Source organism: Condylura cristata, unplaced genomic scaffold (assembly GCF_000260355.1).
Source record: "Condylura cristata isolate star-nosed mole 26May11 unplaced genomic scaffold, ConCri1.0 scaffold00013, whole genome shotgun sequence".
NCBI lineage: Eukaryota > Metazoa > Chordata > Mammalia > Eulipotyphla > Talpidae > Condylura > Condylura cristata.
In genome coordinates, this window is record NW_004567114.1 from 27,911,271 (window position 1) to 27,937,286 (window position 26,016).

Genomic DNA, 26,016 nt, shown 5'->3' on the forward strand with positions numbered 1-26,016 from the left:
AACATATGTGTGCAATATTACTCTGTTACATAATAATTTCTCCTACATTAAAATATAAAATCTATTGGCTATAGGCAGCAGACAAAGTGATCAATGGAACAACTTCCAACAACAAACTTCCATTGTCTATAAAGAAAATAACTCTGGTGCTATGGAATAAAACGCCTCTGCTGGCTTTTCCTTACAAAAGCTACAAACAAATGCCTTTGGTTTTCTGACAAAGGAGACAGATTAGTTCAAGGACTGTGAGTAAGATATAAACTAAACACAGATTGGCCCTTGACATAATCTCCTCCTCTCCACCCTGACCCCTAAATCCTCAGAAGTGTTGAAACACATTTTGAGAAGAATTCAGAGCGGGGACTGCCTCGCCATACCCACTGTAGAGGGGGACCCAAACAGGTAGCCCTTATTTTTTCCATCAACCCCAGGACATTTATGTCAGATGGGGAAACTCTACTCAGCACCCTGGCAAAGGAAACATCATCTTTATGATTTTTTCCCCACCTACTTCTGAGAGAGAATAATATTTATCCATACAGTCTGTAAAGAGATAAACGATTGTAAGGTTCATTCCCACAGCACTTATTGTGTACCCACCATGTGCCAGCCACCGCTATACTGGGTGCCAGGAATTATGACTAGAAGCAAAATGGAATGGTCCCTGATCAATAGTGCTTAAGTGCTAATAGCACGATAATCCATAAATTGGTAAACAAACACTAAATACAAACAGATGGTGACTGTGTTAGGCCATACATGCTACTATACCAAAATACTGCTCTGTGGGCTTATAAACAATAGAAATGTATTACCGTTGCCGTGGTAGCTGAATGTCCGGTATGAAGACACCAGTGTGGTTGCCTTCTGGTAAGAGCCTGCTTCCTGGCTGGTAGTCACCGGCTTCTCACTGTGCCTGCACATGGTAGAAGGGTAATAAATCTCTCTGGAGTTTCATTCATGAGACATACCAAACATCACAGGTCAGCCTAGCCAAACTTAAATGTGCTCAGAAGACCAACATTAGCCTCCAGCTGGGCAAAATCATCTAATGCAAAGCCTGTTTTATAACAAAGTGTTGAATAGCTCATGCAATTTATTGAATATTTTACTGAATTCTGTGAAAAACAGGATGCCCTAATTCAAAATTCATGAATATTGCTTCCATACCAGGAGAAAGCAAGAATAAGTGACATAGGAAAAGGTAGTACTAAGATTGTGGCTGGAGAAGTTTGCTGTTTAGGAAAGATAAGGACAGACTGTGAGAGCAGTTGTTTTACTAACCCAACTATTTTGGTGAGAATGACACTGCACATAGAAAAGACAAAGAATTGGAAATCCTACCTCCCAGAGACAAATGCTATTAACATTTTTGCTGAGTATCTTTCTACACATTTCTCTCTACATACACACACACACACACACACACATAGATGTTTGATTTTATATGAATGAACCATACTCCAAGTACTATTATCAAACCTATCTATTTACTTACTATACAGTTCACTGGCTCCCCCCAAAACTACCTTTTCTTACAGCCCATCAGCTTTTACAATGGTCTTATGTATATCTCCCCCTACATAATATGAAAGGAAACTTAGAAGACAAAGCCTGCAAAATATAAGGAATTCATTAGGGTTGAATCATTGAATAAGAGATGCAAGAGTTATTTAAAGGAACTAATATAAAGGAGAGATTACCAGGCTTATATTGATGTCTTCAGCATGCATAGTATTTTTCTGTGAAGAAATGTCCCAAAATTTGGGACAGACAACCAGATTTCTGCTTTCAAAAGTCAGGAGTAAAATGGTGTCTGTTAGGGAGTCAGTAATTTACGGGAGAAAGCTCAAGATTTCATTCATTTTGAAGGTCAGATGTAAAAGAGTAACTCAGTCATTTTGTCTGCCTCCGGATTGAAAGTTTTGTTATTGCTTTGCTTTTTTCTTCCCTGTACCCCCTTAAAGTGATGGCAGGGCAGTCTCATTTGTGCTTCCATAGATGAGCTTCATGAAGGCAGCGACTCACTAGAGTCTTACACATTATGATATACCCGTGCTGGCATGTTAGATGTTCAGTAGGTACTGATGAAGTGAATGTGATCACATCTCGTTTTGATCCTTTTTACGATATTTATTTACGGCACTCCTTACTGGAGCACTCCCTAATCTGTCTGGACTCAACAAATCCAAAAGGGTTTTTCTTCCACGTGTACACAGTTGTGGAGGGTCAGGTGTCTGTAAACGTACAGACTCACAGAGGTCACTCAGGGATACCGGGAACAATACATTCTCAAGGCTGGGAGAGGTCTCTCAGCGATGTAGGTCATCCCGCTTGTCCTGTAATTCTACTTAGCGCCCGCCATTGACACCTCCCCACCGCCAGATCTCACTGGTCCCTGGGAGAATCCCAAGCCGCGCCCCCTAGCCCTCGGCAGCAGCAGGATCCACACACTACCCCCACCCCCAAGTAGACTAGTTACGCCCCAGGGCGCTCAGACATCAACAAGTCAAAGTAAAACCAGTCGCACCTAGGAGAGGCAGCGTTATTTAGGCAGCCCGCTACTCCCCAAAGGGCTCCGCCCAGACCCCTGGGCCTGGCGCCCAGTGTTCAGACGGCGCCCGGCTCCCGGAGCCCCAGCTCCCTCCACGTGTCCTATCTTCCCAGCAGCCTCTTCTACTGCCTCTGGAGGAAAATCTCCTGACAACTCGCGGTCTGCGGACTACGACTCCCAGTAGGCATCGCGCAGCCTCTCGCTCCGCCCCACAGCGGATACGCATGCGCTCTGAACTTCGTCAACAAGCAGGGCTGGCGTCCAAAGAATGCAGTTCCTTATGGGGTTTGTAGTTTTACTGGCGTTAGCTGGGTCGTCAGTCGAGGGTATAAGAACTACAAGTCTCAGCCACCCCAGCGTGACGAGCAGGTCACGTGGCAGGGGACTGATCGGGCGTGCGTGCCGCCGTTGATCCGGTGCTGCAGTGAGGAGGTGGTTCTCGCCCGTGTTGTGTGTGTGTGTGTGTGAGTGAGAGAGCGAGTGAGTGAGTGAGTGAGTGAGTGTGTGTGTGTGGGGACTCAGCTTGTTGTTGTCGGTGATTTCCCCCTCCCCTCACCCCTCCCCCTTCCCCGTCGCCGCTGCAGTGGCCGCTCCCTGGGCCGTAGGAAATGAGCGATAACGATGACATCGAGGTGGAGAGCGACGTGAGTCCCGGGATTCTTCCTTCCCGTGCGGGTTGTCAGGCGGGGACAGCGGCCGGGGATCTCAGCGGGGCGACGGCGGGAGGGGGGCCGGGCAGCCGCAGCCGCCTTCCCCTTCCCCCCGGGCCGGGACCGCCTCCATCGCGCTCCGGGCTCGCTCCCCTCGGAGTTCCTGGCTGGAGCGGCCTTCTGGACTGGTGGTGGGGAGGAGACACGCGGCCTCTGGGACCCCCCCCCCCGCGCCTCCCCTCCGGGGAGGAGGGTTCTGCGGCCTCCTGTTCCCACCCCATCCTGCTCAGAATCCGGGGGACAGAGAAGGGGTGCTCTCGGCATCCCATTGTCCGGATCCCGGGGAAGGGGACGGCGCTCAGGACATGCCCCCCTGGTGTGCGACCTTCCTCCTCCCGTGACCCGCGGATCCTGGGGGTGAGGGAGGGCTGAGAGCTTGGGAGTGACCTATGCCCCGAGCTGGTTTCGAGGTGAGGGAGAGTGCTCCGGACCCCACCGGCCCGGCTCGGATCCCGGAAGGAGGGGGCGGCGCTCCGGACCCCCCTGCCCCGCTACCGGATCCCGCTGAGGGGGATGGGGGTGGTGGGGTGGGGAGGGAGAGAGGGAGGTAGGGCTGACTCCCCACCCGCCGCTTCCTCCGCCGCCGGCATTTTCTTTCTTATTAATGAATGTGAAGTGTAAAAATAACTTCTATATTTTCTATTTTTTTTCTCTCTTATTCCAGGAAGAGCAACCGAGGTTTCAATCTGCGGTACGTCTCCTACTCTCCATTTCATTTTTCATTTCCGTTCAGTTCTAGTCCTTTTTGGGGTCAGAAAGAAAGAAATCGTTCTGTTATTTTTAATATTGTAGTAAACTCTTCTGTTAACCACCAAGGTGAGGTGGGGCCTTGTTGTGGGGTTCTAGGGGTGGGGGCGGGTTTAGAAATCTCATAATTCTAGATTCTCAGGTGATAAATTCGAGTTACTGTAGGTGAGAGTAGCCGTGTGCCAATAAATGAATTCTATTATATTCTGATGGGGACCTAGCTGTTGCTATGTAAGTGGGAAATGAGAAATACATCATTCTGAAATAAATTGTAGCATTATTTCTGGGGCAGAGTGGTCAGAGAATTTACTTAGGAACAAGTAGGTTCTAAGTCACATCTGCATAGTTCTGCAGAGTTGAAGTCAACATTCAGTAAATACCTTTAACTAAAAATCACGTGACTTCTGTAGCGCTGTAGTGTTTAGTATGACATGGTATTCTAAAGCAGAAATTGGGAAGGTAGAGAAGCCAAAGATTGAATATGCAAGTGTTATATTTGGCTTATTGTAATGTAACTATATTTGAGTTAAAGAAGAGGAATAAAGAAAATAGAAAATTTGTTGAAGTGGAATTGTAGGCAGGTTTGCTAAAGGTGATGGATGAGACTGTACAGTGTTAGCAATTATTTCTCAGGGCGTTCATATCAATGTTCTTTGTAGATGGTTCTGTGGACTTGGTTATGACATGAGATGCTAGTGTCTTTGGATTGAGGACTGTTGGGTGTTCTTGCAAATAGATAAGAGAAAAAAATAAGACATAAAATGAATCAGAATCACAGAGAATTATATCAGAGTGTCCAATATTTGACAGATGGATACAGCATGCGATACACAGAATGGTGACCAAAAACTTAAGATTAGAGGGTGTGGAGGGGGTGTGGAGAGGACTGAGCTACTAGAGAGAGCATGTCTCTTAAAACAGTAGCCACTGATCTCCAATGACTTGCTGGGAGTGAGGGTTCAGATCTTCCTAATTTTTAAAAAAGATTTGAAATCCTTGTTTGTTGTTTCCCCCAGATTTTTAAAAAGGTGTATTATGGGACAATCTTTGGTACCTCTCAGGCGTAGGAGTTTAACTACTAACGAATAAAAGCGAGCCATCTTATTTACACCATATTTATGGATATTTCCATAAAATCTTAGGATGCAGCTGTTACAGGGGTTTTAAATATTATCCCTATGTAACAGTCACTAAAAAACTTTGCTTTTATTTCTCCTGGAAGTATTCCTCATACTTTGTGTGTGTATACATACATTACCTGAAAATCAGTTCAATTTTTTTTTTCCAGTTACCATCATCCTTAATATAAACATTGAATTTCACTTTTAAGACCCAGTCTATTTAAAACTTGTTTTTCTCTCCAAGTTTCCAGTTATAAGATCTATCCCAGTTCTTGATCAGGCTTGGGAGATAGGGATTGGCTAGAATTCCATTGCAAAATCATTATTTAAGTTGGAATTATGTTGGCTTTCCAGTGAGAGAAAAGTTTTCTTCACAGAATTTTGGCTCAGATTTTGAAAGCATTGTGGTTTTCAACGTATCCATCCAGATGGGTGTTGATGTAAACTGGTTTGTTAAATTATTTAAATGTTCCCACTCTCTTAGAATGCTAATTCATTGTTTTATCTAGATATTTTTAGTTTGACATTAAGGTGCCTAGGATTTTTCCTGTTGATTTTGCAGGATGGGTAAAGGGAGGAGGAATGGGTTTTACCCTTTGTTTTTAATTTAACACATCTATTTGCTGAGACACTTAAATATACGGCTCAAGATAATCACAACAGCAAAGAGAAAAGGCAGGTGTGATAGAGATAAACTTTATAGTATATCAAACCATTATTGTGAACATGTAAGATAAAAAGAATTTTGGGTTATTTTTCCTTGAATACATATTTGCTTCCTGACATTTAGTATATATAATATCTTTTAAATTTGAGGGGGAGCTATTCTTTACTTTGTTTTACTTCAGAAACTCTTGTGGACTGTGAATAACCAAATATTTGGGATGATAAACTTTTAAAAAGTTATCCTGATGTAAAAAGACATTCACATTTTACAGTGTCACTGCGATCACCCCAGCCTACTACACAGAGAAGGAAGCTATTCTGTAAGAAAAAATAGGAAGTGAGGCTAACTAACAGAAAGTGAAACTGATTTGACAAATATTTTTTTTTCTGTTGTCTCAGTTCAGACAGAAAATAACTTCTTCATTGACCAATAAGCTTTTTTAAAGATTTTTTTATTTAACCCCAAGCAGTATTTTTATTAATAAATTTAGTATGGCTCGGATTCCTATTGATGTTATCTTAATTTTATTATTTTTGGAGGGAAAAGTTGCATTTAAAGGTTTTCTAGGACAGGTATGTGTCATGCATATTCCTGTTTGTGAAATTCCTGCTTGTAAATTCCTTTTGGGAAGAATATAAGCATATAAGAAATGAAGGGTTATTGTGTTGGTCAGAAAAGCCAACACCTTTTTCGATTTATCCTTCATGAAACCGAACATGTTACAGTTACGTTTTATTCATAAATAGATTTAAAAACAGATTTATACATTTCTACATTTCTTAGACCTTTCTATTATAAAGATTTTTAGCTTACAGTTCTTTGCTTCTTTAAGAATTGCATTGTATTCAAAGGGGAATGACTTGATTACCTTTAAGATTGGGATTTATTCAAGAAACTACTTCCGGTTTACCTGAAGTTGATTATGTGCAAAAGTGCTGCACGCTGTGTATACTTTGTGTCTGCTAATATATTGATAGTGACCATAGGTAGTTCTTAAATGTACCTGATTGTTTAAGGAGTGTTATATACATACACACATTAAAATTTGTTTATGTATCTAGAACTGGGGTACAGGCCAGAGTTGTGGGGGTGAGAGGATTCACTAGAGACAAGAGTGGAGAGCACATTGATGAAGTACACTGTTGAGGGAGCAGTGTGTGAGACAGGAGAGGTCTGCTGCTCCATGTGGGTCAGCTCCCAGGCTGGGGATGAAACTCAAAATGCAGTGGCTGCTGTGTAGAGCTATGCTTTAACCCATTGCACCACCAGGGAGGGCCCAGGAATGTTTTTATATTTAAAGTCTTTTTTTTTTTTAAAGAGAGCAGTAATGGGAAAGTAGTTAATCAGGAAATCCAACTTGGTTTTCAATTAAAATTTTCTGATCACAGCATCCTTAGTATGGTAGCATATTTAGATAATATAATTCCCAAGTATTTTCAGATATCAAATGGTTATTTTTTAACTTCAAAAACATCCGTGTTAGGTGTTAGAAATGTATAGCAGACAATCATTTCAAGACAGGTGTTGGGAAGTTGAAATTCATCTCCCTTTGTTAAGGACTTTTGTGACCATTATTTCATGTTGCAATTTTCATATTGAAATTATGATAAATAACAGTTTTTTTCTGTCTGTTTTTAATCTATTGAAGTAATAAATTACTTCTGATGAGAATTTTGAGCTTATGCAGTTCCAAAGTTAATATTTAATAAAAATAGCTTATTAATGATAATCAGTAATATTTTCACTATAAAATGCAGCCTTTAAATTTCTTAAAAACTTAAGTGTTTTTAACTTCAATTCCCAATATATTGAGAATTTTCTTTATTGGAAATAAAATGAGTATCCTTATAGATGGTATTAGGTAACTTGTAAGAAATAACAGTGTTCTAGAGAGTCTTACACATCCTTGGATAATGGAACATTTATTTCCCCATGCCATTTGCCTAAACTAGAACTTAGTGGAAATAAGCCTGTTGGCTGTTGGAATGTTTTGAAAGAAGATGCATAATCTGTGCAGTAAATTGGAAGGAAATAATTCATAGAGATTCACCTCAAATTTGAACAGCCCTCCTTAACTTGAATGACCTCCTGCTAGTTGAGCAACTTTTTGGTTAACAAAAAAAAGTTTGCTTTCAGCATTTAGCAAGATATTCAAACTTGCTTGCTAGTGTAGAGATTGACAAATTATACATGAAGATTTTTATTCTGGCTGCCAGTATGGAAAATTTGGTGGAAATGAATTGAGAAGCAGAATAAAATGGCAGAGATATCAAAGCTGGAAGTGATTTGGTGCTAATGTTCCTTTCTGTTGAGCATCTTTGGGCCACTCATCAGTATCACACAGTCCTTAAGTATTTCTATTAGTCTGTGTTAAGATGCAGAAACCATAAATCCAGTGTACTTGAAGGGCAGCAGCCTTCAGCCACTGCTCCTATGGGATAAATGGGGACCTACCTGGGGGCTTGCTGTGCAATTCAATAATACTTCTATTGTCTCCTAGAATTGTGTCTGATTAATTCTGCAAGGGTACTTTTGAAGACCCTCCTCCCCCCATTTTCATAATCATTTTCTCAGCATAGGTGAGAAAAGGCTAGTTTGGGTGATTTAAGCCCTTTTTTTAAAAACTAGTTTTGACTCTGGAAAGACTTTGGGTGCCTTACATTGGGAGGCTTCACCTAATTTTCATTCACAACTCTGAAATCTTGGCCCTTTCAAAAGGGTTGCCAGTAAGGAAGACTGTTAAAAAGATGGTGATAAACTTGGCAGGTAGGCCCACCCCCCACTTTGGATGAAGGAGGTTGGGGGTGGAAGCAGTGCTGGATGGATCTGTGGCTTGGAAATGTTTCCCAAACAGAATTCTAAGTCTTGTGTAAAGTTTTTTCATATGTTCTTTTTTTCAGGTCAGCTAGAGGTATCATTTATTTTTGAGTTGCCTGAAATTAGACATGTTCGTTTTACATATTTTTAACTTGCTCTTTTAAATAAGGCTTGAGAAAGAGAAAAAATGCATTATTGCCATTGTCCCTGAGAGCTTTAAAATTGACTCTGGTTAAGCATAGCAGCTTGCAGATGAGCATGGCAGTAGGGATTGGTCTAAGATTCCATTCTTATCCTGGCTAAATAGCGCCTGGAACCACCACAGAAATTCCATCTACTACTTTGAGAACAACAGTTCCCACTCCAGGCTTTCTACCAGGCAGTGGACTGCTGCCTTTCCTTGTTGAGCCAACTTCTCAAACTTGGCTGGCTCCCCAGATGAGAAGCCAAGATTTCTGCTGATGGTCCACAGCCAAGTTCACTTAACAATCCTTTAACCGAAAGACTTGTCCATTTGAGTCCTTTCAGGGTTCAGTGAATGGGAAAAGGGTAATGCATTGTGGGGATGATTTTGGTGTTAGATTATACTTAACTCCACCCCTCTAGTTCAGGCCTATGCGAAACCACATCTAGACTTGATGCTAGTTGTTTGCGATTTGCAGGGCTCTCCCAAAAAGAAAACAGACAATTAGAATTGTATTTGTATCAACAGGAGGGATTGTGGGTAATTCTGGTGTCACTGCTTCTGTGCACAACTCTTAAGCTGGGAGGAGGGCCAGGAATCAGGGTGATTTAAGAGACTGTGAGTGTCTTGGACTGCTGCTGGAAACTAAAGCTGGGCTGTTAATTTGCATGTAAATAAACCATTTTAGGAAGTTTGTAGCAAACACTAGAGTGGCAGTTAACAAATGCCATCTGTCAGCCTTCTAAACTCTTGATTAGAACCCAGTCCAACTACTGTGCAGGTGACTAGAGGGAACAGTAAGTTAGAAAAGGACTAAGTACTTAAAATATATTTAGTTCCTACAAGCTATTTTATACTGCTATTAAAAAGTATCTTTGTTTTTTTTTTTTTAAAGATTTTATTTATGTATAAATAAACTGAACTGGGGTACTCACCAGAGGCAGAGTGGGGAGCAGCGGGCCGGTCAGGAGAGGTCTGCCATGCCCTGGTGTGGGTCACTTCTCTGGCCCGGGATCCAGCTGGTGCTGAAGCAGCTGTGGCAAGCTTCACAGTGCTGTACTTTAACCCAGAGCACCACCAGGGAGCATCCATCTTTAGTTTTCTTATTCTGATGCTGTGTGATACTGTGTGATACAGCAGACCTACTTTTCCATCAACTACATGTTATCGCTGGAGTTATCAAACATTCAATTTACAATGAATTCAGCCTTCATGAGATGAGGAGAACTTAGACATGCTCTAGGCATCTACTCTGAAAATAAGTGCTGTGCTCATTGAAAGCCAGGACTAATGGGAGCTGTGTCTGATTCAAGCTTATCAGGCAGGGGTTTTCTGCTGGAGAGACCAGGAAGTAACTAACAAAAGTACCACAGTTGCTTCCAGCCTCCTTTTCCTCTCTAATGGCTTAGCGCTTCAGAATTAAACAAAATTTCAAGTTTGTTCTTTCCCACAATTTTTGTCTTTATTGTAAGTTTTTGTTCGTACATTTTGTCCTGCATAAGGATTCACCTGAGGCATTCTTGTGCTAAGGCAAATTATTCATTCTTGTTACTTCATTTTTCGTGTTCTGTCTAGGTAGATTAAAAACTTCCTGAATGTCCAATATACAGATGCCTTTAGCCTTGTATGTTCAGGGTAACTTCTCAGAGTCTGTTATATCCATAATTCCCCAAGTGGAATTCTTGCAGACACCACTCCGTCCGTGGGGACCTCCTAAAGTTCACTTACAAGTACTGTCCAGCATTGTCTCTTCAGGCTGCGGTCAGTGCACCATGCCATTCCTGGGTTGTTGGCAGCCTTCTCTCTCCTGCTGAATGTTCTTTGTGATTCTAGGCAGGACAGGAGAAAGACTTTGATCCATGGATATTTAAATACTGCCAAATAAGCTTGGCCTGCCACAGGTGCCTGAGGAAATTTATTCCAATCATGTAGATGTTGGGTTTGCTGCCTGAGAACTAACCTTTCTGGCACAAACTATGTGAGAAGCCCTTTGCATGAAAGCACCCTGGATCCTCAGAATGCAGTTAGTGTCACTGTCAGCTCTGACACAATTATCTGTTTCATGCATCTGGGTTTTCCAGAGATTTTCATTTTTACTGTGTGATTTGACAAGAAGGCTTTAAACTTTTGTACAGAGAGACCAGGACAGACACACATACTGATAGGCTTCACATGGAATACTGTGCCAATGATTTAACTCTTTCTGGGCGCACACCATGGGGGATTTCCCGCTGCAAGGAGAGTCATGTTGCAACGATAAACTGGCAGCTGTTTTGTCACATAAGTTGTGGGGCTAGACTGATGGATGTTTCAGGAGAGTCACACTTTGTCTCCACGAATAACTTTTATTTTACTTATGCATGAGCTGGATGCATCGAGCTACTTTGGATGTTCCTGTCGCAAGCCTTGCTCACCCCTTTCTCCCCCTTTAGCAGAGCCTAATTCTGGAGACTCCTAACTACCCACCTCAACAAAACCTTCCTAGTCCAATCGCCAGGGACAGCGCTGACAGCATATACTTCCAGGCTGTACCCCACCAACCTGTCCCAAGCAAAAGGAGTGGCATTGCTAATATGGCCTTTCCCATTCTTCTAGGCTGACAAACGGGCTCATCATAATGCACTGGAACGAAAACGTAGGGACCACATCAAAGACAGCTTTCACAGTTTGCGGGACTCAGTCCCATCACTCCAAGGAGAGAAGGTGAGTTTATTGAGAAAGCTGATTTGCTGTTTCTAACTTGAAACATAGTGTGGGAGCAGGGACACTCAGGTGGCATGGTTTCCTTAATTTGAGGGTCTTTGGAGGTTAATCACGTACCTTACCTACTCTGCTTAATCCTTAGCAAAAAATGTCAGCTACAGAAAGCGGCTCATTAAGTGGACTTTTAAATTAGTAGTATTTGTAGTAAATTACTCATTCAATGAATTGTAACCATACACTAGTAGAAAGAGTAACTCATAGTTTGGGATAATTCCAAAGGTTCTTTGGGTTAGTAATGCTCTAGTCCTCCATGAGAATTTCTTTTGTGTAGTTAAAAAAGTTAGAAGTTAGTTATTTTTCTTTTTTTTTTTTTTTTAAGATTTATTTATTTATTCATATAGAGATGGAGTACAGGCCAGAGATGCAGAGGGTGAAAGAATTCACCAGAGACAGAGAGGGGAGCAGAACAGGCAGATTGATCAAGTACACTGCTGAGGGGAGCAACGGGCGAGTCAGGAGAGGTCTGCCACACCATGTGGATCTCCTCCGGGGCAGGCGGGAATCGAACTCATACGGAAATGGCTTTAGATTCTCAGTGCTGTGCTTTAACCCGCTGCGCCACCAGGGACGGCCAAAAGTTAGTTATTTTTAATTAAACTTCCCTGGAATGTATATGAACCATACTGGACACCAGTGATAATTCCATTCCCAACAACTTTTATTTCCAAGACTCATAAAGATCATTTTAAGTTATGGGACAGAAGATTTGAGTAAAGAGACAATACAAAATGGAAGGGAAAAAATACGTAATTCACAACACGCACCCCAAACGATCCAACCCCTATACCTGCCCCACTGATAGACTTCTGCAAACTAATACTTTGGAGAGGTAGACACTCACTGCTTCTGCATTTGAAAAGTAAAGTTGGGGACTCAGAAATCCTGTGAGTTAGAATCACTCCTTAGAATTTGGAGAAAACTTGTTTGCACACTAAGTTCCACTCAACACAAAAACGTAGTTCTCTGTGCTATAAGTGGCAAATTCTCTTTTTCTGGTTCAGTGATCCATTGTTTAAAGAGTCAGTCATTTTGTTAAGAAAAATTATTGCTCTCAAGTGTGCTTTGAATGACACCTGATTGAGCTTTCATGTGGTCCTCAATTTGGTTATCCAGGATCAAATTAGGAACAGTTATGGTTCTTTATGTTTATGCCACTCTGGCAAGTCATCTGCTTAGCTAAGGTGTGACTTTCCGTGTGGTTAAAGCATGGGGTAAGTCTGACCTTTATGGAAAAAAACAAAATAAGCCATGTGAATACATAGTATTGCAAAATCAGAATTTGCCATGAGTTAGACCTATTTAGTGTGGACTTGGTTTAATTGCCTTAGTCCAAGGTACTTACCTGGAATAATAACATTCCTGGGTACAAACAACATTGTTTAAACACTATAGCAATTCTTCATGATGAGTAGAAAGACTCACTCTTCTAATCAAAGTATAAGGTGCAAAAAGAATGATCTCTTTTGCTTGTCTGAACTATTGACAGCCAGTGCTTATTGATAGACTGTGGTATCAAAGTGGTTTTAGAGAACTAAGTGAAAATGAACTGCCTTCTGCTAAGTCTTACATCAACCAGGATGGCACCATGAGTTTCCCCAGAGGTGGCCTGTGGAGCACTAGCAGAAAACTCTTCCTTAAATCCTTAAAATCACATTATTCTAAACCCTGTTGATGGTTGGAATCTGATAACCTTATAAACAGGAGAGTTTGCCATTCACTATGGCCCTTCTATTTATTCCCTCACTTCAGAAAACAAGTATTTATTGGGGTCTCCTACATGCATGCTCTGTAGATACAGCAGTGAACAAAACAGAAACAGAAGCTCTTAGTCTGGTAAGGAAAAGAAAGAAAGTGAACTAATAACAGTTCATAGCATTTCACATAAATGTTGTGGAGAAAATTATCAGGCAAAGAAAGGTTGCCGCTTTTATTAGGGCAGACAGGAAAACTCACTGGTGAGGCAACATTTGAACAGAGGAAGTAAAGAACCGTGCATCTGTCTGGTGATGAGCATTCCAGGCAGAGGGAAGGTAAGTGTAATAGTCCAGAAGCGGGAACTTGGCACCATTCCTGGACTACTCAAGAAAAACAGGCTAGAGTGCCTGGAATGAACGCATGAAGGGCTCATGGCAGGAGATGAGATTAGCGAAATAGGGACTAGAGAGAGGAATGACCAAGGGGCCAGGTTTTGCGGTGCCTGTCAACAAAGCCCCAGTGTGGGGTTTACCAGCAGCTAAGTGATTTCAGAATCTTATCCTCTGTTACAATCCAGATATTTTACACCATTTAGGAGTAGACAAAACAATTGTTAGCGCTGGTTGAACCTTAGCCCCTTCCCATCTAAATTCCACTATCTTTGTTATTTTCTGCCAGCACTGTTTCACAGGTCGCACAGGAAATCTAACAGAATACTTGTCTCAGACATGAAAGCTCACTGAGTGTTGTGCAATTTTTTTAAATGTGGTATTTGAACCACAGGAAATTGGTTCATTCTTGATTTGAATTGCAGTACTTAAGGTTGTGACACTATGTAAATAATCAGGAAATGTGAATTTGGTCAGCTTAGATCAGATCTTGAAGGGTAAACCACTGAGCATCTTTATTTTCTGGTGACATTATTTTTTGAGTTGTGTAAACCACTGAGCATCTTTATTTTCTGGTGACATTATTTTTTGAGTTGTGTGTCATACATATCGTAAACTTTTTGTATTTTACAAAGAAAAACTAATACTGATTGAATTGGGTCCAGGTTAAGAATAGGGAGTATTTATACGTAAAAATTACTTTAAATATGATACAGAAACTAGTTATCTTTTGTTTCCTGTATTTTCTAATATAACCATAAAGATGTGTTATCTTTTACTTAAGTAAAAGTGCTAGTGCTAACTAGCATTTGTACTTGCTATGTAAAATTAAACCTGCACAGCAGATCTGTGAAGTGAGTATTCTCACTACAAATGGTGCCATTACTACACATACATCTTTTGTTGCCATTGCTATAGCAGACATCATTGGGTAGCAGGCCTCTCCCAGATCATGATTCTGGATGGGGACTAGTTAGGCGGGGACTATTAGTTGCTATATGCTATTTTTTGTACCATACTGTTGGAGTAAGTAAGGATTTTTTTTAAACCTTGCTTGCATACTTAATTTGTGTCATTTTACTGCGAATTTCTCCTGGCTAGAGCCAATGATCTTGGCAGTATGTCATACCAGAGCTAGTACTAAAATACTTTCCCATGAGGTGGCATATATAGGTAACACCACTGTACAGAGTTGAGAATCATTTAAGCTTATACATGTTTCTGATTCCATGTAGCTGCTTTGAGAAATAGACTAGTACAGTCTGTTACAAACTGGCTTCTTGATAGCCGTTTGGGTTTTACCATAGTCCCAGTATTAGCAGATGGACTCATGAACTCTGAGGGTATTTTCTTTCCCTTGCAATTTTTCAGTTAGAACCTACTGGAAAAGATGACATGGAATTACAGCCACCAGTCATTCAGCTGGAGGAAGGGAGTAAAGGCAAGCACAGCCATGACCCAAGTTTTACAGAAAGACATTAACTTCCTTGAACAGAAAGACACTGTTTTTTGTTTGTTTTGTTGTTGGTTTTTGGGTTTTTTTTTTTCTGCTGTCCTATATTGGGTGCTGGCACTGAATTCACCCTGTTTTATAGATGGGTGAGAAAGACCTGGTGGCCAGCCCATTGATGTGACATTATTTTACATGACTCTATAATTCTACCCTCCTCCTGGATAAGTTAGCCCCCAACATCTGCACAGGCTCCAGTAAATGATAAGTTCCCTGTATGGAGCTGTGCAGGAATAGCCCAGAAGACAGTGGAGGAAGGGGGCTCCATCAGCACTGTAAAGAAAACATCTAGAGCCAACATGTCACACTCACTATTTAAGACCTGTGTGATGTTGTAAAGGCTTGAAAGATGGTGTTTAAGGGCCCTCTGACTTAATGAGAAAGAGGATTACATCTCACAATCATCAATAAGATAAAAATATGCTGAGTCTCACAAGAGAGGTGAAAACACCAAGCTCATGTGTCTCATTTCCATTAAAGTCTGGTTTCCTTAACAGATATTGAAACCAAATAGTTCCCTTTTATCAGTAATGATTCTTATGCTGAAGATCAGTCTTACTGTTAAACCCTCTGTACTTCTGTGAGTGAGGCACTTAACACCATTGTAATTACATACAAACTTTGTGTGGTTGCTCAGTGAATGTCTCCCCGTACCATGAAGGCAGAAAAAGCATCTTCTTTTGGTCGTATTTTCCTTCCCTAGGTGCCTGGCACACAGGGAGCAGAGTAAGTATTAACTAAAAGGTGAAGCTCCCTCTCCCTTGGTCTTGTTATACTAGGATAAGCTCATTTTGGTGGATGCCATTTAAGGTCGCCAGTAAACACTATTTCTACATCTTGGGTTACTGGAGGGATTGTCTTTTAAATGAAATGTAAACCACAGCCCTACCCATTCTCCTTCATTACTCATTAAAGTTATTAGCTGATCATACTTTAACTTGAGAAGCTACTTTCTTCTTAAAATTTCTATATTTTAAATTATTGCTCTTAGTTGGCTCAGCAACTGTAACTGTACTGATTTATTGAATTCTCCGTAAATTGTATTTGTGTACAATGAAAAGCCTCCAACATGGACTGGCATTTCATGTTCTCTTAAAAGAGGTACCCTGCTTTCCCTCCTGCTTCCTTCTCCCCCTCTTATGGAGGAGTATATACCCACCTGTATCCCAAAGACTGTCATTTTCAGTTTGAGTTCTTATCCCTTCGCAAGCTCTAACTTCAGCCTCACTGCCCAGATGGTATATCTTGGTTTCTTAGGGAAGAGACCCGCTCACAGGGCTCCACAGCCTATAGGCTCTTTCCTGCTTGAGTGCCTCCCTGCCTGGACCTCCCCTGACCGCCAGACTCAAGCTTCCTACCTTCAAGACCCATCACCCTAAATACCCTGTGATGTTGCTCCTTTGAACCCCAGTCACCGTTTGGTGTGTCTCTCCTGTGTCTTCCTTCTTTCTGTGATGAGCTTATCACCTAACTAGAGGGTGCGCTTCTGAGGGCAGAACGCTTATCTATTCTCCTGGGAGTCTGCAGTGTAGAGGGCAAGGGGCCGCTCCCTTAGAGAGGACTAGAGAACCAGGAAATAACTCCCTTGGTGTTTTTAGCATCTTGAGATTTGGAAGAATTGGGGTTCTCACTAGGCTTTTTTTCTTTTTTCCCCTTTAGCAAAATTGCAAAAACTTAAGAAAAAGAGGAGAAAGAATGACGAAAGAAACTTGGCCTCCTTTTTTTTTCCCTACCCCCCAATAGCTGCTGTTATTAAATCTAAGGGTTTATTGTTGGACTCCAAGAAGCAAGAAAATAATGCTATTATAAATCTCTGTAATCCCTCTGGTCTCTCCTTATGTGTGCCCTGCATGAGTAAGATGGTTCTTAGCTAGCTGCTTGCACATGTTTTTTTCCCCAAGTGATAGGATGTTCCTAGTTAGTCATTAGGCATGTTTCTGTTGGCCACTTAAATTGCCTCCAGTTTTTGTAATTTTATAAATAACGTAATAATGATCCTCTTGGTTTATGTAGCTATCCCAGAAGTTGGATTGCTGGGACTAGGGGTAAGAACATCTGGTTCTTTACTGTGTGTCACCAAAATGCATTCCAAGGGGTTGTTTTCATGTCTTTTTTTTTTTTTCTCATTTCTTTTTCAAGCAGATTCTATAGAATCTTTTGAGTTTGTTCTGAGAGTACTAATTTTATCATTGCTGAAGTTTGTTTGTTTTTAAAGTGGTGACTAATTTAGTAAGCACAAGGTAATGATTAATTTTGTTATTACCTGTGAGATTAAATTCTTTTCCACATGTTTAATTTACATGTTGTTATTCCTGTTTGGGAACTGTGCTTCTGTTCTTCTTGGTCCAAGTTTGATAGAAAAGTGTCACACCTTCATTTCAGACTGCTAACACACACGAAAAATGAACACAGGATTAAAAAGTGATTTGTGTTGACCTTTAAACAATTGTCCGACCATGGTTTTAATTAAGTGCCTTACAGGACATGATGCCTCTTGCCTTCCCCATATAATCAACAAAATGATCCTTTGGTCTGGGGGAACCTCATCGCAGGATGCCTTTGAAGAGCTTTGTGGCTGTGCTGACTCTGACCACCACGGCCTCCCAGCTTCTCTTATTGGTGGTTATAAGTTTCTATTTTGAAGTTAATTTATTGCACAAATTATTTAATTTTTATTTTCAGAAGATGACTTAAATGTGCAGGTTTCACAGATTTTATTTCTTTAAATCAACTAATGCAAAATAAAATGTCAGTTAGAAGTCAGGCAGTAGTAGTTTTTCATTTTCCAAAAGTGGTATTCTTGAGGAAACAGGCAGTTGTAGGATCTGATTTTGAAAATGAGAAGGGAAAGTGTAAACACAGCTAACATAATAGTTTCTTGGTCAGCATTTGGACCACAGGGAAGGGTTGCTGGTGTTTCTCCACTGTTCTCTTCCTCACCTTTCCTACCCACTTTCTTCTTCTTCTTCTTCTTCTTTTTTTAAGATTTATTTATTTATTAATACAGAACTGGGGTACAGCCCAGATGTGTAGGGGCAATAAGAGGAGTCATAGAGACAGTGGGGAGCGGAACAGGCTGACTGACGAAGTACACTGCTGAGGGGAGCAGCGGGCGGGTCAGGGGAGGTCTGCCACGCCATGCAGATCACCTCTCTGGCAAGCGATCAAACTCGTACTGAAGTGGCTGCAGTTGTCTAGCATCGTAGTGCTGCACTCCAATCCATTGTGCCACCAGGTAGGGTCCCCTACCCACTTTCTAAGCAGCTTGGATTTTTACACAAAGCCACATAACTGTCGTAAGATTTACAATTCCAGAAATGTCTGAAACTCTTGCCTTAGATGAAAGATTTTGAACAGCACTGCTTTTAATGGGGTTTAGTAACCTTGGATGTCATCCTGAGCACCAGTGTTAACTATTTCAGGAATCCTTCGGGGATCTTAAAAGGTACTAGTAGAATCAGACTCTTGAATTTGGGCCTTTGTGAAATCTATAATTGATTCTTGCCACAGCATGTGAGATGGGTACAGCCTGTTCCTAAGCAGAGTTCTGTTCAGGTGGGTGTCTCGGCCTGCTCGTGGGCTGGGATGTGAACAGGAAAGCAGCTATGATGAGAGTAGAATGGGCCTGAACCAAAAGGGGTGGGCTCTTTGGCCCTATTGGTTCTTCTGTGTTACCCGTTTTGGTTTAGCCCATCTTGGGTAATGAAGCCATCAGCATTTCCCCTCTTTCAGTGCCAGGTTCAGTCAGTTCTCATACTATCTCACTTTTCCTGTCTATTTACTTCTCTGTTAGAAGCCTCTTTGTTTCATCTGCATTTAAAAGAAAAGAACAATCTTCAGTCCTGCTATTATAAGCTGGTTTTCATATCTTACTTTTTCAACCAAATTCTAAAGACTGTCTTAATTACTTCAGCTTCAGTGCTCTCTTCTGAGTGAGGCTGTTAACTGTGCAGAGCATATTTACCTCAGTCTCCTCTTCAGGGAAACCAGCCTCACCAGAATGACCCTTAGAAATAATAAATCAGATGACTTGGAGTCAATGGACTATGAAATCTGTTTTCTCCTGTTCAGAATCTCTCATGACAACACTGTTCTTGCAATTGTATTGATCTTTTATTAATCAGTGTTGGGGTGCTGGGAATTTGAAGAGTGCAGTGAGGTCCCAAAGACTATCTAGTGAGATAAGGACTAGCCATGAGGAGAAATCTGTGGTCACAGAACCCATTAATGGCAGAGCCTAGAATCACTTGTCGCAGCCTCCTCTCTTCCAATATAGGGGATTTCGTGGAGACCTGGGTTCAAATCCTGACTCTGCTGCCTACTAGTTATGTAGCATTGGGCAAGTGCTTCACTTTCTTCATTTACAAAATACAGGAATACCACGTCAGAAGATTATGTAAGGGTACCGGGTAATTTAGTAAGTACTCAGTGATTATTAGTTGCTAGCATTAAATTACCATTGTTGTCATTATTGCCATGGTTTGCACGCATGGTTTAGGAATAAGATCTGCCAGACTGTTCAGCATCCTTTTGCATGGCTCCCAGGGGTGACAGATAGCCTTAAGAAACCACTTTGCTTTTAGGAGCCCAGTGCCTCTTAAGTCCCATCAGCCATGGCCCATTGTGTCTCAAGGCTGTATACAAACCTTTGAAGAGATTTTCTTTCTGCTTAGAAAGCAGAACCAAAATTGATGCCTTCTAATGGTAAGAATCTGGTGTGTGTGTGTGGGGGGGTGAATTATAAAGGTCTTTAGTATGTACCCAAAGGCATTGTCACTCTCTGAATTTACCAAGTCCTTTCCGCCCAATTTCAGGACTGTAGACATTGCTGATTGAGGCAACAGAGCATGGTTCAGAAAACTGAAACTGAAAGCCCAGGGCCACTCCATAGTCCATGTCCTCATGCGCAGGGTTCTGACTGGCTTCATGCTTACTGTTCACGTAGTATAAACTTGTAAGGCAAGGAAGGGCCTGCCCTCACCTTAATGCTACAGCTGGTCACTTGTATTGTTTGGAAAAATGGAAGGAGGAGAGGGTTTTTTAGTGATTGTCACTTTTTACCTTCAGCTTTTTCTCCCTTGGGTGCTAGATAATTATGTAAATTCTGTATTTTATTCTTTAGGTTTCCTCTTGTCATATTTTAATGCTTGTTGACCATCTTGAGAAGAGAAGCTAAAGTTAGATGCACCACTTTTTTTTTTTTTAAGATTTATTTATATATGCGTACAGACCTGGGGTACAGGCCAGAGGTGTGGGTGATGAGAAGATTCACCAGAGACAGGGTGGGCAGTAGATCAGGCAGATCTACTGAAATACACTGCTGAGGGGAGCAGTGGGCGGGTTAGAAGAGGTCTGCTATGCCATGTAGGTCACCTCCCTGTCCGGGGATCGAACTTGTGCTGCAGTGGCTGCAGTAGCTTCATGGTGCTGCGCTTTAACCTGTTGTGCCACCAGGGAGGGCCCTAGCTGCACTACTCTTTTTCAACTTGCTAAGGGGTCAGGAGCGGGGGGCACCTGACTCTAGACACACAGGAATCATTAAGAAATAATACTGCCTTCTGAGAACTGTTGTGGGGAATTTTTATGCCTAACAATCCATGATGGGTAACATGGAATTTGGAGGAATCGGTGAGGACCTAAACAATTTCTAGTCAAATAAGGACTGCAGACATATACCCATGTTTGCAGTCACATACCCAGTAATGACAGAGCCTACATGCAACTTGTCTACTGGATTCCCAACTTCTTCCTCTCTACTCTGCTGCCTATCATACAGTGTTTATTTTTATTCCTTTTCTAACATCTAGAGACTGCTTATTTCAATTAGTATAATTGTGTGCTTGTTTTTTTCCCACTTTATCTAATACTTAGACCCTAAATTCCCCTTTGTCACAAATAGGAAGCAGCATTGGAAGTGACTTTGAACCAGAGTAGCAAGCCCCCATTGCTAGGCTACCCTCATTCCACCTGTGCTCACTGACTCACTCCGCCACCCTGGATTGTCCCCATCCTCCCCCCTTGTTTGTGCGTTCTTCCCTACCCAGAGTGACCCTTCCCCATAGCTCCCACCCCAAGCAAATGTTAAAATCTCAATTCACTGTTTCAGACAGGAGTGAGTGTGTGTACATAAAGCTGAGGCCAGTGGGTGGCACCTAGTAGATAATCACCCCAGTCAGATGCTGCCTTTCCTTTGGCCTTTCTAGCTTATACTACTCAAGTTACACGTATTGGTACTGCCCTGTGATTTGTCTGTGTATAGATATATTTATCTCCTCAGCTAGGTAGTAATAAGTAAGCTTCTGGGCTAAAGAAACCATGACTAATACATTTTGTTTCCCCACTGTCTGCTCAGTGCCTTGTGCATAATTTGCACCAGATTAAATGAAATGCTAGAATATGAACCATTTCCTTGTGAGGAAATCACTTTAAGGGTACTATAAAAGAAAGGTTCGAACATTCTATTACTTCTGAGGACTGGTAAATAAAGCCAGCCTTGCAAACCTGTCTGATACGCAGTTCAACCTCATCTATAAATTGAGATTCTCAGAATCTAATACCAGTGCACATAATTTTGCTAGCCTGGATGTGGGTGTTATCTTTACTTTTTCTTCCTTCTGTGTTCTAGTTGTTTAGTTCCAGTTGGAGTTACAATACAGAATTGTGGGGTACTGTCCTACTTAGAATAAGCTTGCTGCTACTGAGGAGGCTTAATGGTGTGAAGGCCCTGCTTTACCTACTAGACTGCCCTGCTTGAGCCTAAGTTCTCTCTACTTGGCACCATCCAACTAACTCAGGGTGCATGGCCTCAGTTAACTCTGGCCATGTGTGTAGCCCAGAAGGATCTTCTAGGCATGTTTGACCTCCAGAGGCTGAGTACCTGACAGCCCTTTTTATTGGCTTATTGAATGTTCCTCTAACAGGACAGTGCCTGGCCATGGTAAAGGTGTGGCTACTTCCTGAATGGCTCCATCTCATGCCCTTCCTATGTTGACATCAGGCACTGTTAGCTTTCACAAGACTCTTAGACAGGAAGGCTGAAATAGTGACACAGCAGCATAACTCTTAGAAATAGTTCACAGAGGTCTGAGGGTTTGGCTGAAATTTAGGGTCTTAATGAATATCTTTGTATGCACTCCCATTAAGATCTTACTCTTGTCTTTCTGAACCAGCCACCTGGACTCAGGCACTAACAGAAAATGAGTAGCATAAGGTATCAATTAAGTAGGATGTTCAGGAGTCAGGCAGACCCAGGGTTATTAAATCTAGACTCTGATACCATCAGATGATGGTTTTGAATAAACTAGTAAAATTCCTGATCCGTGGGTTCCTGGTGGAGTTCCCTCTGTCAGATACAGCTGGTGAGGTGAGCATTGACCCCTGCCTGGCACAAAGGAGACTCAATAGGAATCACTGTTCCTCAGCCATATGCCATTTCATTCTGTTTATCCAGAAAGGCATGGTTTCCTCACTGTTGAACTAGGTTTTTATTTTGTCCCCTTTGCTTTTTCTTTTATTGCAACAGGCATCACGGGCCCAAATCCTAGACAAAGCCACAGAGTATATCCAATATATGCGAAGGAAAAACCACACACACCAGCAAGATATTGATGACCTCAAGCGGCAGAATGCTCTCCTGGAGCAGCAAGGTGAGCACCCGAGCTGGTGGGGCACTGGCCCTGCTGTCTCCAGCCAGGTCAGGGCTTCGCACCTGGGCCTGCAGTGGCAGAACCAGTTACGGAGCATGTACTCACAGCCGCTGCTGCCCTGCTTCTTGGGCCTGAGTAGTTGAGTGTTAGAGCCATATGAAGAAGGACCTGAGTCGCCAGTGAGGGAACAGGGAAGTCTAGGGGTTGGACATTTGGAGGCTTTATTATCTTTTCTGACCTGATCTCTCCCATTCTTGGGGCTCAGGTGCTCTGCCTGCAATAGGGGTCACACCTAGCATCAGGTGTCTGAAAAGAGCTTTGAATTCCTTGGATTGGAGTGTGCTGTGTAAGTACCAGAAACTCCAGGTGTTCAGGGACAGTGAGCCCTCCCCATTGTCAATGGTAGTCCAATCAGGGCAGCCTATGGGCCAGGCCCATGCTGTTCTCCAGTGCTCACACCCGCCTTTTCCTACAACCACAGGGGAAAGCGAGAGCTGATCAAGTTCTTTGTTCCTGGGGAATTCACTTCTCTTCCTCCCTCATGGAAGATGCAAGTAAAAGGAAATGCAAGTAACCACCTGGGTTAGAACACCTCAAATGAAATAAAATAAAATAAACGGGTTGATCTTCCAGGCTCTAGATGAGCTGAACCAAGGGCTGGGCAGGGGGAGGTGGCAGTGGGTTGGTGACTGGGCCGAGCAGCCTGCATGTAGGGTCTCTGTGCGAAGGCCCAGGAATTCTGTGTGTATTGGTGACTTGCTTCCAAGTGTCCAGCTTGTCTTTCCAAATGGATCTTGTATATGAGCGCTCAGCCAAAACTTGTCTTTGGCTGACACATCATATGTCATCCTTTCCTGCTGTTGTGTGACTGACACACTCTTGTGAGGGCCTGGCGTTGCCAGGCCAACTTCTCTATCATTGCACAGCTGAGTCCTACAGGGAGCTCATGCTCCTGTCTCTACACTGGGTTTCCATGGCAGGATGGTGACATCACAAGCCTTTTCTTTAGGGTTGGGTGGCCTTGCAGAGTGGTCGGTCATGTCCACTGGGCCCCCAGGTCTGGCTGGGAAAGGAGGGAAATGAGGTGTAAGGGTGGAACAGCCACCAGAAGGGAGTTACTCCTGAGCTACCTTGAGCCTCAGGGGACAGCAAGCCCTTCGGAAGAACAGGCTGGACCCTGAGCTGAGACTTGGCCACTCCCCCAGTCTCCAGAAGACTGTAACCCGCTCGCTTGGTTGCCTTTCAGTCCGTGCACTGGAGAAAGCGAGGTCAAGTGCCCAACTGCAGACCAACTACCCCTCCTCAGACAACAGCCTCTACACCAACGCCAAGGGCAGCACCATCTCTGCCTTCGATGGTGGCTCAGACTCCAGCTCAGAATCGGAGCCTGAAGAGCCCCAAAGCAGGAAGAAGCTCCGGATGGAGGCCAGCTAAGCTCTGCAGAGCAGGCCAGCAATAAAAAACTGTCTGTCTCCTCCGTCGTCTCATCTTCCTTTCAGTTCATCCTTAGACCCCCCTCAGAACCATTTAAGAGACTATTTTTTTTTCTTTCTTTTTGTTTTTTAATTTTATTTTTACGTAGAAGCTCTTGGACAACAGCTCTCGTCTCCTTTCCCGTTTCCTTTTTTTTTTTTTTAACTTTTCCCTTCAGGGATTCCCTGTCCCCTTCAGGAATTTTTAAACCAAAACACCCCAACGTGGCAGCTTTTTCTGTGGAGGACAGACGGCCGGCCGGACCTCTGAGCACACGGTGTCCTGACTACCCACCAGCTCCTCCAGCCCTGCCGGGCCTGTGCCCAAGGACTCCTGCCCTCCTAGGCTCCCCTCCCGGGCCGCCCTCACCACCGTTTGATAAGACTTTGTGAATCTGTGGACTGCTCTGCTTTAAGAAGATGGCCGGTTTGGAGTAATCAGAATTTCAGAATTGCCCTTCTTTTTAAGGTTGTTTTTTTTGTTTTTTTGATTTTTTTTTCCTAAAAAGCTGTTTATCGCTCCTATCAAAAGACCAGATCCTTGGAAAATCTGTGTACAAGGAAGTGGGGACAGATTCGCAACACAGAGTCTTTGTCCTGTTTTACTCCTGCTTCTCCGCCAGCCTCAGGGAGGGCTGAGTGACATTTGTGTGGTATGTGTCGGTGACAGGCGGCAGCAGTGAAGCAGTGACCATCACAGGTGGTAACGGGTGGTGCAGGAGGGGAGGATCAGGTGGGCTAGAGATTGTGTATTAAGGGCCAGTGATGATGTTTTGATATTTATTTCCTGCTACTGAAATTTGAATCTGAGTGAATTGTCCCTATTTCTGATGATGTCGGTATTGCAAAGCGACAGATTCATAAAGTAATGATCAAATCTTCCTTTCTTTCCGTGTGTTTTTCTAAGAAATAGAGCCAACTGATTTTGTATGTAAATACCAAGAGCAATTTACCTGGTACTAAACTCGCACCCCAGTGCGGACCCTTACCTGCCCTCGCCCACTCCACCAAGCTTCTTGGAACCTGTCCCCATTGTGTGATCCATCCCTGGTTCTGACAGCTCAGATCCAGTGAAGGGTTTTGTGTGTTTAGGCCTCATTTCTTTGTCTTTTTTCCTACTCTGTTCCTGGCATTTGCTGATTTCTAGTGTATACTCTGTAGTCTCAGTCCGTGTTTGATTCCATTCCATGGAAATAAAAAGTATGTTGTACATACTGCCGAAGAATTGTCTTGCAAGTTAAGGCTTTCCCCTTTACTATAAGACTATAAATAAAAACTTATTTTATCCTTCTTGGTGGTGGTGTCTTCTTGCCCTTTACTAGGCCAAAATTGTTAAGAATCCTGTGGAACCCCTGGACCTGCATAGAGCCTTCGAAAAGAACTAAGGTCTCACTTGGGCCTGCAGTACTGGAAGCAACCATAAGCCAAAGTGGTTCCACTTTTGTTCTGAGGGCTCAGCTCACCCGGGGCAGAGTGTGGCTGGGCTGATGTCTCTGCTCACTGGATAGACCTTTTTCAAGGTTCCAACAGGGGTGTGGCTCTCCAGGGCAACATTTTCTGGGTCCAGTTCCTGTTAAGTAAATAACCCTTTCTAGCTCTGGTAGTCCAGAGCGATGGGTCTGCCTTGGTAATGAATGCCCCATTCAGCGGTGACTGGTATTTTCTAGGACCTTTCAGTCTCTGGAGAGTTCTGGTCTATTAAAAAGAGGTAGCAGAACTGCCAAGGACCAGGAGTAAAGGA

The 26,016-nt window shown here is 42.7% G+C and overlaps 1 protein-coding gene across 4 annotated transcripts; it reads left to right on the forward strand.

Moving 5' to 3' along the window:
- The first annotated feature begins 2,950 nt into the window (after positions 1–2,950).
- Positions 2,951–25,565, forward strand: MAX (MYC associated factor X). 4 transcript variants are annotated; one of them, XR_193509.1, is made up of 6 exons: positions 2,951–3,198; positions 3,929–3,955; positions 11,396–11,503; positions 22,680–22,803; positions 23,285–23,369; positions 24,050–25,565. XR_193509.1 is itself a non-coding variant. In XM_004681776.2 (5 exons), the coding sequence occupies exons 1-5, from the start codon at positions 3,163–3,165 to the stop codon at positions 24,235–24,237; spliced, it is 483 nt and encodes a 160-aa protein (XP_004681833.1). In that variant the 5' UTR covers positions 2,951–3,162; the 3' UTR covers positions 24,238–25,565. The 4 variants fall into 4 exon arrangements, 3 of the variants coding, with proteins under 3 accessions (XP_004681833.1, XP_004681834.1, XP_012579915.1); XM_004681776.2 differs by lacking the exon at positions 23,285–23,369; XM_004681777.2 differs by lacking the exons at positions 3,929–3,955; positions 23,285–23,369.
- The last annotated feature ends 451 nt before the right edge of the window (positions 25,566–26,016 follow it).

Coding starts and splice junctions, on each gene's coding strand:
- MAX (XM_012724461.1), top strand. CDS start 3,869: ATGAATGTGAAGTGTAAAAATAACTTCTATATTTTCTATTTTTTTTCT. Junction 11,504..22,679: donor CATCACTCCAAGGAGAGAAG/GTGAGTTTATTG, acceptor TTATTGCAACAG/GCATCACGGGCCCAAATCCT. Junction 22,804..24,049: donor TGCTCTCCTGGAGCAGCAAG/GTGAGCACCCGA, acceptor GTTGCCTTTCAG/TCCGTGCACTGGAGAAAGCG.